The following is a 13,213-nucleotide window of genomic DNA, read 5'->3' on the forward strand; positions in this document are numbered from 1 at the left end:
CTGGCATACATGGGTGTGCTATGTTTTATGTGGTAACGAGTGGTAGGGCTCCGATGGAGTACAGTAATTGCTGCACTCTTCACCCAGACCACACCCAGATCATGATATACACCATAGAGACATTTGAAGCTAGAGAACAGCGATTAATGTTTCTCTCCTCAAGCGATTTACCCGTTCCAACCCTTGGCTCTGCCTTTGTCAATTCCCACGCTTGTGTCTGCGAACCACAAGGGGCATTTTGACAAACCTGTCTTAGGTTCCTGGTCTTGTATCCCAGTCTGATCTCAGTATCTGTATTGCATTTTGTGGTATCTTCATAACCGTTGTGTGTGTTGTCTTTTTTGTGCTTGTAGCATGTCTGCGCAAGGGTTTGTTTTATTCTGTTTGTAGGTAACCCTATAAAGACACCAGTTTTCACTGTCCTGGTTAGGTTTGTAGGTGACTGTATCCAGTGTTGTAGTATGTCTGTGTAGGGCCATGTGGCTCATGTCAGTAGTCTGCTTGTAGGAAACAGTATACAGGTGCCGATTTCCTGTGTCTTTGTAGAGTTTATAGTTGTACAGCTGCCTGTTTCCGGTGTCTGGTTTGTGCTGTTTACATATTTGTTTACTAGTTCAGCAACAAATGATGGATGGTGTTATGTTGTCCGCAAGGGCTGTGGAACTTCCGTGGACGGACACAAACACCGGTCTTGGTAGTTGCATACTAGCAAGCGTTGTGCTGCTTGACGTTTTCATTTACTGTTAGGAAAGATTTCTCTTTACCGCACCTTTCCCTCCATTTTTATGGACCCCCAAATTTTAGCTTTTTTATTTTTAAATCTGACCTGCTCTTTTTGCAGTGCAGTGATGCCTTCTGCCTCACTACACTGACTTTAGCTCATTTGTCATTGGGAAACTGACATGTACTTCAGGCTGTCAATACTGGGCTGGGAAACATTATTTCCCTTAGTTTTGTTACATTGTTCTCACTTTTGGTAACGTTTTGTGTTTGCAGTACAATGGGGTACATCTTTTGTTTTGCCCTAGACGAACACTGAGAGGATTTTTGTTTACTTTAGGTGTGTCTAAAGGACATGCTGGGGGCAGCAGTTACTTTTAGCTGTTTCTGGTGTATTTGACGTTGGCCTTACTGCGTTTGGCTACCTACTGTGGCTAGTGTTCAACCATGGCCGTGCCACAAGATATTTTGTTTGTCCTTTGACAGTCTTGTCTCTAACCCTTCTTCCTGACCTTTGAGGACAAGCAAATCCTATATGGACTTCCAGTGTCCGGGAAAGCAGTCTCTTCTCATGGGCTACTACAGGGCCATATGTGTTCGCGGCCAGGAAGTTGGTTGGGTCTGTCTGGACTGGCCTGCTTTGGGACTGTCAGGACTGGCCTTCGGGGTGGGAATTACTTATTTGTATATAGTTTTGCCTTATTGTAATAGCATTGTCAATGGAATGCATAATTAAAAGGGTTTTACCGGTGGTAATGATCGATCGATTTTCAAATTCTCTCGCCATTGCTTTTTGGTTATTTGTATTTACTGTATTACATTTATTTTTTAGGCGCCTGTAGAGAGATGTCTGTGTCTTTTCTGTTTGAATATGTGTATACAAATGTATGCTCCTGCTCTGTATGCTGCGTTTAAAAAATATCTGACATTTCAGGTTGCTAATGTCCCAGAGCTCGCCAGTTTCCCATGGCCATTTGTACGAATACCATCAAGTCTGTTCTTTTTGCCTGTAGTGTTGTGTAACTACCCATGTACAGAGTATGTTCCTTGTGTCTGTACTGGGTTTGTTAGCTATGTCTGTTCACAGTTGCTGTTTGTACTTGTGAATGTAGAGAGAGGTACCTCTCCCTGGTGTCTGTGTTGCTGCGGCTTCTTAAAATGGGCACTTGTCTGTGCTGCGGTTTGTACCGTCCATGTTACAGGTACATGGTACTAGTGTCCGCAACATGTGTGTAGTGTTCTGTATGCAGCGGTCTACGCCAGTGTTCTGCATTTTATTTTGTCAGTCCAAAGGCAGACACTTAGAAAATGCACTATCTGTATACACGCTTCTGGTCCCATAATTTGTTTGCAGCTCTGTGCTCCTTGTGCCTGTATCCTTTCTGTAGTCTGTCTGTATACAAGTGCCTGCTTCTAGTACCTGTATTGTGGTTTTCGGTGTCTTATACTTGGTTTGTTGGTGAAATATTTGTGTCCCATTTGTCAGTGTTGCATGATGTCGGTATCTGCTTGCAGATTCGTGTACAGGTGTCTGAAGTTTCTGTTTTATTATTTAGTTTCACGTCTGCTTTTATCCGGACCTCTAACGACCAAAAGTCTGTATTTTTTGCCTGTACCTGTATACAGGGGCCCGTTGTTCAGATCTGTAGTGCAATCTGCATTCAGCACAGAGCTCTGGCACAGCCCCACATCACTTCTACACACCTGAGGAACCTGCTTTGTCCTTTCACATACCTTATGTCCTATGAAGCTGCATTTTACCTAATCCTGCATTGATGGGTAACTTGCATTCTTCTTGAAAGCCTTCCTCCGTAGCCCCCCAAAGCGTGTCCACCAGCCTAAGCATTCTGATGTGATGAGCAGGAGCGTGTGCATTGTGATATCCGTCGGCCAAGTGCTCCAGAATCTCGGCTCCACCCGCTTTATTGGGAATGTAGAGGGCCCTGTTGAACCTGTTGGACTTGCTGTTGAAGGTGTTGACACATGTTGGGCGTGTAAGTAAAAAGATGCAATGCTCAGCGCTTTAAGTAACATCAAGACTGTGATAGCATCTCCCCACGCTGGCGCGGGACACTGCCCCCATGCTGGAATAGCAGCGGGCAGTGGAGTCGGGCAAGCTGGATCTTCTTTTGAGACATCGGTCTGTGAGGGGCGTGTGTGATATAGGGGCCATTGGAGGGTAGGAGATTCAAGTGGAGAGTGTTGGCAGTGGAATGTGTTTCCCGTCCTTTATTCCCATTGGCTCATGCGATTTATTTATGTATTTATTATTTAACATGTATAAAGCGCACATCAGCCCTTGGGCTTCGTGGCGCTGTTACAGGAAAACATGTCTGGTTACACAGGGCATAACAGTTAGAGGTGTACAGAGGCAATCTTTAGTACAAAACAGTCTATTGTGTTATACAAGCTTAGTTAAAGAAGATCCAGGGTGGGAGTGTGTGAAGTGTCAGTTGAATAGTGTGATTTTGAGGCTTTTTCAGAAGGTAGTGAGGGAGGTTTCTGCTCAAAGATCGTTGGGCAGCGCGTTCCATAATTTGGGCGCTAGGTGAGGGAAGCCTAATCCTCCTGCTTTGATTCTCTTGATAGGTGGGATGTGCAGTAGGTTTGTGTGCTGTGTTCTTCTGGCCCTTGTGGAAATGTCTCTGCTGATGGTTTCGGATAGGTAGGGGGGTGCACAGAGGGTGAGGCATTTGTGTGTTAAAGTGAGGGTCTTGAATGTAATTCTTTCCTTAACTGGGAGCCAGTGGGCGTCTCTTCTAGCTTGTGTAATGTGATCTCTCTTGGGGATGTTAAGTGCAGCTAAGTGCGTTATTCTGGACTGTTTGGAGCTGGTTTGTTTTTAGCTGAGGTGCCTGCAAGAAGAGCATTACAAAAGTTAAGCTTAGCGCCGATGGTAGCAATAGTGAGACAGTTTTGGCTAGAGAGGAACGGTCTGATGGCATTTATAAGTTTGGTGGTGTGGGCGGAGGCAGAGGCGATGGCACTAACCTTTCTGTTCACGGATAAGGTGGATTCAAGGTAGACCACAAGGGTCTTTAATGATGGGGAGGCTGTGATGATGGTGTTGTCGATAAGGAAGTTTTTGCATTTAGAGTCCAGTTTGTTCAGTATTTCTTTTGGGCCTAAGAGGATGATCTCTGTTTTTTCTCTGTTAAGGCAGAGTGCACTGGCTTCCATCTAGGCTTGGATGGGGGGGGGCAGCGTTGGCAGCGCCCATAAAGACTTTCATGGCTCTGCCTTCTAGGAATGAGGTTATCCAGGGGTGGCCTGTGTTGAGAAGTGTGCCGAGGTGCGAGGTTAGTGTTTCGTGATCGACGAGGTCGAACGCTGATGAGTGGTCTAATAGCAGTAAGAGGGCTGGTTTGCCTTTGTCCATTATTTTAGTAATTTGGTTATTAAGTCCAGGCGGGTAGTTTCGGTACCATGGCCTTTGTGGAATCCGGATTGTCTTTTGCCTGGGATGGAGTTGGACTCAACGAAATGGTGGACTTGATTGTGGGCAGCTTTATCAAGGATATTTAGCAGGAAAGGGACGTGGATGAAGGATCAAGGGAGGGTTTCTTGAGAAGGGGGCGGACCCAAGCTTCTTTAAGACTGGGTGGGACGTTGCTAGATGTGAATGAAGCTAGTCGAGGATAGCTCAGGGGCAATGCATGCACTTAGAAACCTCTAGGTATTAAGCGCGTTATAAATAACCAATTACAATAGTCGGGTTTGGGGGTCCACTGACGGTGGTCTATTGCAGTTCCCGTATTTATAGCATTGGGTGCTGCTCTTTTAGGATTGAGGTGCAGTGTCTGTGCTTTCTGGTTTATATTTGAAGAACACCTGCTGCTGGTCAGGATTGCAGCGGATTGGTAGGATTATATGTAGTTCCCATCTTTTTAGCACTGTGTGCTGCTAGTTGGGGTTGAGGTGTGCTGGCTGCTGCTTGTCGACATTGCGGTCCATTGCCAATGCACGGGGTACCGCCACTGATTACTGTGCATTGATAGTGCTGTATGCGGTTCACATCTCTATGGCCGCTGGTCAGGATTGCGGCCTACTAGCAGTGCTGTATGCGGTTCACATCTCTATGGCGGCTGTCAGGATTGCGGCCTACTAGCAGTGCTGTATGCGGTTCACATCTCTATGGCTGCTGGTCAGGATTGCTGCCTACTAGCAGTGCTCTATGCGGTTCACATCTCTACGGCTGTTGGTCGGGATTGCGGCCTACTAGCAGTGCTGTATGCGGTTCACATCTCTATGGCCGCTGGTCAGGATTGCGGCCTACTAGCAGTGCTGTATGCGGTTCACATCTTTATGACCGCTGGTCAGGATTGCGGCCTACTAGCAGTGCTGTATGCGGTTCACATCTCTATGGCGGCTGTCAGGATTGCGACCTACTAGCAGTGCTGTATGCAGTTCACATCTCTACGGCTGTTGGTCGGGATTGCGGCCTACTAGCAGTGCTGTATGCGGTTCACATCTCTATGGCCGGTGCTCAGGATTGCGGCCTACTAGCAGTGCTGTATGCGGTTCACATCTCTATGGCTGCTGGTCAGGATTGCGGCCTACTAGCAGTGCTGTATGCGGTTCACATCTCTATGGCGGCTGTCAGGATTGTGACCTACTAGCAGTGCTGTATGCAGTTCACATCTCTGTCCGCTGGTCAGGATTTCATTTAATTTCATGTTTTAATTTGTTGTGGTGCCTTTCACCATAATTATGGTCTTAATGGTTGAAACTCCCTAGGACGGACCGGGGTCCAGAGATTTGGGAAAGGTTTGGGAGGTTCTATTATGCGTGTGTGCATTTCAGCCATTATAGTTATGGGAGGGTGGCCAAGACCCTGGTAAGGGGCCCTCTAGCAGTGATGTATGCGGATCCCCATATGACTAGCACAGGGCAATGTTGGTAAGGATCGAGGGTCATTGGCCCTGCTGTATAGCAGTGTGTGTTGTGGATTAGTGTTTGTTTGTTTGTTTATTTGTACTGCGCGCCAGCCATAAGGGTAACCGGGTGCAGTGAACAGAACATACGAAGCTTACAATGTTGCATGGAAATTACAGTGTTACAGCAAATTACAGTGTTGCATAGTTAAAATTTACAATAGTGATAAATCTTGATGGTACATATATACATACAGATAAGTAACATAACACAGATTAGGGTCTTTCAAGTGTAGTATTGATTACAGCCGGTAAGATAGCTCAGCGGGTTGAGCGCTCGCTGCTGCGATCTGAGCCTGATCTGCAGGTCGCAGGTTCGAATCCCGGCAAGGCCAACTCAGCTTTTCATCCTTTCGAGGTTGATAAATGAGTACCAATTTCGTCTGGGTGATATTGTATATAAATATGTGCTCTGTAAAGCGCTGTGGTCGGGATTGCGGCCTACTAGCAGTGCTGTATAACACATCATCATTATTGAAATGCATTCTCATTTGGCGTGTGTGTTCCCAGCTCTGTAATGCGCCTGGCTGCTGCTGGTGGCTGTTTTGCAATGTTCTGCCCCCTTTGCTCCCTTCTCCTTGGCACGGCAAGGGGCCGCGAGCTGAAGGAGTTAAGTCTCTGCTGGCCCTGCTCACGGTTCACACCTCTTCTCTCTTTCCTTCTCCCCAGGTCCCTTCATGCCCTGACATGCTGCAGATCCGCACCCCGTGCATCTCCACCAGCCGAGAGCGAACACTTTCCAGGCAAGCGAAGGCCCTGAGCCCCCGGCGCCCGCTCTAAGCCTCCAGCATGCCCACTGGGCGCCGTGGGCAGGCCTTGGCACCAGCAGCGGTGCCGCCGGGGAAATGAGCGCGAGCCTGCTGCAGGGGAAGCCGTTCTTCTGCCGGGAATGGGCCCTGCAGCGGCTGCAGCACTGCCTGGAGGGCCGTGGCAGTGGTGGCCGCAACTGTGGTGTCCTGGTCACCGGGGGCCCGGGCAGTGGCAAGACGGCCTTATGCACGGAACTGCTGTGGCCCACCTCGGAGCAGGGTCAAAAGGTGCGGCTGGGCTCGCGCGCCTTGGCCTACCACTTCTGCCAGGCCCACAGCCTGCTCACCCTCTCCGTGCGCGAGTTCATCCGCAGCCTGGCCGAGCAGATCCAGGCGTGCCCACTGATCCAGGGCTACCGGGAGAAGCTGAAGGAGCCCTCCCTACAGGGGGCGCTGGACGCCAACCAATGTGAGAGGGACCCGGATGAAGCCTTCAAAAGGTAAAGATCTGCCTCACTGTGAACATAGCTGATGATATGATGGGGAATATGTCCTCTTTGCCTGTTGCTGCTTTCTCAACACATGTCCACCTGCTTTCATGCTCCTGCTGACTTTCACATGGGCCTCGTTTCTGAACACCCCGCCCCACCCCAGTCCTAGCTTCCCAGCGGGGGCTCCCCCCCCTCATGCTTTCCTTTTGCATACCCTTCTCAGTCGTTCCTGCTCTCTACTCTCACATGGGACCTCTTCCCACAGCAGGTCTGTGCCCATTGAGCTCTTTCCTTCCACCTAATGCATGCTCCTTCCTCGTTTACCTACTTTGTGAGCCCACCCTGCACCACTCGGTCCACCACGTCTAATGGGAGCTACTTTTCTTTCCTACCCTGATGCCCCTCATCCTCATGAGACTAAGGGCCCAAAACCTCACGTTTAATGGCAGGACCTCCAGAGTCCCTTGCTGTTGATTGTTGAGCAGCTGTTGATGTATTTTGTGTGACATTAATGCCACCGTGTACACATGTGATATGGGCGGAAGCATAGTTCCTTCCATGGGAAGGGAAATGCAATGCTGCATCCCACCTTCCCCCGGGCGAGGGGGTTACTGGAACTTAAGGCAAAGGTGGAGTTAAGGGCACAGTGTCAGATGGTGTGGGGGGTGGGGGAGTGGTGATAAAGTTCTGACCGTCGCTCTTCTTTTTCAAGGGTTTTTTTCCTTTTCAACAATGACGCAGACTTGACGAACAAGCCTTTGTCTGGCGGAGATGGAGGCAAAGGTAGGGTTAGTGCCAGTAACATTTCCTCATCTCCGATGGGAGTGGAGGCCATACTCGGTCCTACTCCTCCGCTCTGTAAATCCTACATGGAATCCGACTGGTCAGTACAAGTCCGTGTTAACATCCCACCACACCCAACACACTGCTCGCACTGCACGCCTGTGTGAGGATTTTATGCAGAGTCCAACGCCTTCTGGTGAAACGGTAGGCAGCGTAGACCGACAAAGAACCACACTTCTCCAACGCTAAACAGGCAAACTTTTTTCTACTGTGGTTGTCTATTTGTTGTCCCCTCCACAGCATGTTACTTCTCTCTTCACCCAAGAGGGGCCCTCACCTCCTTCACAGCAGAGACGCAGCCAGGATTGTCTAACAAGTGGGGCCTGCAGCTAATGTAGTTGGGCTCACCGTAGTGACATTTATAGATTGTGTGTGGGGCTTGTCCGCTCAGGCCCGACCCTGGCTACGTCTCTGCTTCACAGTCCTCTTTTCTTAATCTTCCCCTGCAAAGTGTCTCCTCTTTCTCCTCCTCTCTTCTGGTAGTCTTTCTCCTCTCATATGTCGGCTCTTTGATTCCTACTTTATCTGGATGACTCCACGTTCTCCTCTCAAGGCCCCCCCTCCTTTTTCATCTTCTGGTGGGCCTTTTGACCCCCTCCCCCAGCCCCAATTTCCCCCTTTGGCAGCAATCCACTCGAACCCACTCCATACAAAGATCACTTTTACTGCCACCCGAGTGATCCAGTGTGATTAGGCGTTTGTTTTGGGGCTGGTGAGTTAATAGTGGACTTCTCCTTTGGGGACCTGAAGCTGCTTGATGCACTCCCTGGTGAAGTGTTTGTGTCTTACATTAGTCGGGGTGGGGGTGCACTCTGGCCGAGCAGACAACTCTAAGGCACACGTCCAGGAGCAGATGTACCACCGGGTGTATCACGCCCTATAAATGAGTCTGAAATCATTAGTGTGTTGCATGTTCCTTCAGACAGAACCACAAGGTTATGAACTACCGCGTACTGGACTCGGGAAGGGTGGGCGGGGGGGATGTTCATGTAATGGCCTGCTGCATTCAGTACAGAACATTAACCAGGCTGGGACTCCGAAGTGGTGTGTTTGCCTAGTTTCACTGTCTGCAAAACCCTCTGAAATAAGGCGTCTCTAGTAGTGTGCGCCGGGTTCCTAAACCACTTCCAGGATTTGAAGATTTGACATTGTTGTACTGGTTTAAGTCGGAGGTCAAGAGTGGCGCCATGTTTTGACCTCTGCGATCACTTCTACTATGTGATTGTAATTTATGGATTCGTTGAACACTATTCTCTGTGCTCTGTGTGAATGATCTGAAGTTTAATTATTCTACCTCCTCTGGGTGAAAGGTTAAACGCTGGTGTGTTCTCCTGGATAATGGGTTGAATGCCAGGCGCACTGCCCCTTCTATGAACAGGGGAAGGGTCATCTTTTTCCTTTGTGTGACGGGTCAAGGGCGAGGTGGTGCCACTTGGATAAACCATCTAAGGCAGGTGATGTCCTTCATATGAAGGGTTCAAGGTCAATCCTTGTCCTTTGTTTGAAGGGTCAAGGAGCAGACCTCGTCTGAGGCCTGTCATTGTCTCTATTGCGAAGGATCAGGGACCGGGCATTCCCTTGTGTACATTGGGCTGAAAGGCTGGGTGTCTCTTGTGTAAGTGGTTGGAGGCCAGGTGCTGTCCCTTAAATGAAGTAGGGTCTGTTACTGTATGAAGGAGTGAAGGCCAGGCGTTCTCCTACACGTGTCTGAATTCATTCCAGGTGTGGCTCTTTGCATTAAAGGACCAGTGTCCTTTGCTTGCCAGGTGTTCCCTCTACAATGAAAGAAGAGCCACTAGGCTTGGTCTCTTGTATAAAGGGAGGGATCGAGGTCAGGTTGTTGGCATCTGCAGTATGTGATGAGGATTCTTTCTTGTGGGAATGAAGGGGTTGTAGGTAATGGGTCTCCTTTGTATGAACAGGAATGTAACATTTATGGACATTTCAAACCCGGGAAAAACCTTTTTCAGTTCATTTCTTTTCCCCACAAAAAATACTTTTGGAAACAATTTAAAATATTCGCAGTAATCATTATTTTAGCAGCCCTTGCAGATCTAAATGCAATGAAATATGCATAACTCTGGTGGTTCGTAAAATAAATGTATGGTATTGTTTGTGAAATGTGACGTTGTCGTTTATTCCGAGAATTGCAAATCTGCTAATTGAATGTACTTTCCATTTAGTTGCAAATGCTGCGAGCTGCTGAACTCTAAGCTAGTAATTTACCAGAAAAGTCAAGTTGAAAATAGAATCCACATTAGAATAATACAAATAAAGCTATTGTGGATATAGTCTGTGCCACAATGTCGAGCCGAAAAACACTCTTTTCTTTACAGAAGGAGCTGACACAACCAACAAAGAACCATTGAAGACGCATTTTGCTAAATTAGCCTTTTGTCTAGCCAGTCTTTTTCCCATGCGACCAGGATCAGCAGTTTGTGTGCTCATGGGCAGGCATGCGCCGTGATGTCTCTCGTCAGGAGAGCTGCTAATGGAGGGCAGGCTGGAAATGAGGAGGAAACTGGAAACTGACAGGTGCCTCTGCAAGAAAGCTGTTCGGGAGATAGCAGATGGAGTTCCAAAGATGGGTGACGAGTACTGAGAAGGCAGAGCCTCTTGGTCTACGTATTCTAGTAGCCCAGAGCATTCTTGTTTTATTCCATATTTGTATATCACCTGCCATTGTTATGGCCTGGAAGTGCTGTGGGGGTGGAAGGCCCTTCGGAAGACCGTAATATGTGCAATCATGAAAATAATTGCATGCAGATAATATGGCTCTCCTGCTGTAGGGGGCAGACATGGCCGGTAACGTCACGCCAACCTGACCCTAGGTAGGTTCCGGCCTCGCAAGTGCTGGGGGCCGTTACCGGCCATGTTCACCCCCCCCCACAGTAGTGGTGAAAGCCATTCGCACCCTGGGGTTTATCTGGGGGGGGGGGAGGTTTTTTTCCTCTCCCCTGGGAGATTGGCTGCGCTAGTGACGCCAATCTCTGAGGGGACATTTTTTTTTCAAATAAATAAATATATATTCACCCGTTTTTTCAGCAATTTTTGCTGCGTTCTGGCTGTTAGGGAGAATTCTCTGTTGAGGCTAATTTCCCAAACCTAGTGAGTCCCCCAGCAGCTTTGCTGGATTTTTGGGTTTATTTTTTTTCTCCTGCTAAGAGTGAGACCCTTTTTTTTTCCCTCCCACTCTTAGACATGATTTGAGATATCCTTTGACTTTGTGATGTGTTTTATGGGCTCTTTTACTCCATAGGGTTTCATGTGGTTTTTGGTAAGTGTGTTACACAGCACCCTCAGTGCAGTAACACAGGGGTGTCATAGTGACCCCCCAAACATAGACTCCATACCCTGGGACTGACTACTGTCTCCCAGGGCATGTAAAGTCGCCATTGACTTTACTAGTCTTAAATTGGGAACAGAATCAGTACAAACCATCATATTCTGGAAGGTACTGGTAGGGGTAATTAGATTGCCTCTGGGTCTGTTTTTCGAGGGGGCACTGTGCAGTCTCCCCTCGTCGAGATTCTGGCTGGTGACAGTGGTTATCACGCAAAATATTCCTTAAGAATATTTACTATGGGATTTTCCCATTCATTGTAAACGCACCACTTTTTGGTGCAATGTTAAAGATACCGTCGGGTTATTTATTTAATATTTATTCCCCGGTTGGGTCTTTTCGCCAGGACTCGGTTTTAAAATGGCGTTTGTGTTCGCCTCTGTAACTCCAACCCAAGTCGAGCCCTTTGTTCCACTTTTTGGCGGGCTTCTCCACAGAAGCCTCCAAAAGTGGTGCCACTCTGTCTGGGTCTACTGGATGTGTGGGAGGGGCGTTTAGGCACCCTGGACTGAGTTGCCTCGGCAACTTAAGTAGCACTCTTGTGTGATTGGCCCAGCTCACCACTTAGCATGTTTGAGTGACAGCTAGGACTGATGAATGGGGGTTTTCTGCATAAAAGCAGGGCTTTGGGGACTGGAACTTCAGACGTCGCCACAGGACCAAAGAATCTGAAGAGGGAGAAGCTGAGCCGACCTGCAACGACGACACCACCGGTGGAGCCCTGCTGAACCGACTCACCACTTCTTCCAACGACAGAGGAGATCTTCATCCCAAAGAGTCTTCTTCCTTTGACTGGTGGGGATAACCAGTTTGCCCGCCTTTTCGTCTTCCCATATCATCTCGTGGCCGCCTTGCCTGTGCCAAGCACCCTGGCAACCGGAATACCACGTTTTACCACTACCGCGAATAAAAGGGTAGTAGTACCTTTTAACCGGAGAACTCCGCGGCTGGTTTCTTCCCTGGCAGTGCAACGACCTTCAGCTTTCCTGCACGTCGAGATCTTCTCTTCCTCTGGACGACGCCGCGACTTGCATCCACTGCCAGGAACAACTGCCCCCGCTGGAAGATTCTCTTCACTTTCAAGGTACTGTGTCCGCCTGGCCTCCCTCGCACCGGTCTGTGTGGGGTGTCTCGTAAATCCTCATCTTACCACTTGGGTTGGCTCTAGGCTGGCTAACTGAACTTTTCTGAGCTGAACCGATTCCCTTTTAAACTCTCTGCAAGACTTTCCAAGCCTTTTAAACTGTGTGATCTTGGGCGCATTGGTGTTCTACTCTCTCTAAGAGGGAGTCTGGCCTCTGAACGTTTTGCTCACAAGTAGACTTCGACTTTCCTGCCTTGCTGGGTGCTTCTAAAGTATTGTCTTGTGTGCTTTTCCCAATTTCTGCCTTTTCCCTCCCTTTTTCTTAACTTATTGGAGTGCCATCTTTAGTTAAGCGCTCACCTCTGTCTGGAAATAAGTGGTGTTAACTAAGACTTGTCTAATAAGGGATGTGTATATATTAATAGTGACTGTGTTTTTGAACTTGCTTACAATAATAGTGCTAGAGTGTTTCTAAGTGTGTCTTTAAATAAATAATTATATACTTGATACCAAAGCTCTGGTCAGTGTTTGCTTGTGCTACAGTATTTTGGTACCTATCTTACTGTGTAACTCTTCTTGAGAGAAGTCTGGCTGCTCAGCCACAGCTACCAGGTAAATCTGGGTGGTACAGACTGCTACCAATTGGGTCTACTGCCAACACCCGTAGTCTTAAGCCTTTTGCAGTGGTCCCTAAGGGAACTGCACAGGTTTCTGCCTAACACTGGCGAAACCAAACGTCTGTGATGGGAGTGCAGCTCTACAAAAAACAAAGGTTTTATGGGGAAATATTGACACGCTGAGGACGTTGCAGCGTGGAGCAGCACCGGCGAATATTTGGTCAAAAGCGCTCGGGAGCATTTCGGATGTCCAATACGCCTTGCAGCGTTTTTATGCTCCCTGGAAGCAGCTGAGGAAACACACTTCGAGGATTTTTCCTTTGATCCACCCACGACGTACGGAGTGCGGGAAAGGAGCCTGCCGCCCAGTCTGGTGGAGACTGACAGCGTCGGAGGACGCGGCCGGAACCCACCATGGGGGTAAGTGTTGCA

At 48.4% G+C, this 13,213-nt stretch overlaps 1 protein-coding gene across 8 annotated transcripts in view; it reads left to right on the forward strand.

The window, feature by feature from the left end:
• The window catches only part of LOC138528617 (ankyrin repeat domain-containing protein 50-like), a 394,440-nt gene that overhangs the window by 246,548 nt on the left and 134,679 nt on the right, over positions 1 to 13,213 (forward strand). For all 8 annotated transcript variants that reach the window (XM_069640417.1, XM_069640419.1, XM_069640418.1 and 5 more), the window contains one exon: positions 6,324 to 6,903. In XM_069640417.1, the coding sequence (XP_069496518.1) occupies positions 6,500 to 6,903 (404 nt within the window). In that variant the 5' untranslated portion in view covers positions 6,324 to 6,499. The remainder of the gene's footprint in view (positions 1 to 6,323; positions 6,904 to 13,213) is intronic.

This window comes from Ambystoma mexicanum, chromosome 7q (assembly GCF_040938575.1).
Source record: "Ambystoma mexicanum isolate Mex_15411 chromosome 7q, UKY_AmexF1_1, whole genome shotgun sequence".
NCBI classification, from domain to species: Eukaryota; Metazoa; Chordata; class Amphibia; order Caudata; family Ambystomatidae; genus Ambystoma; species Ambystoma mexicanum.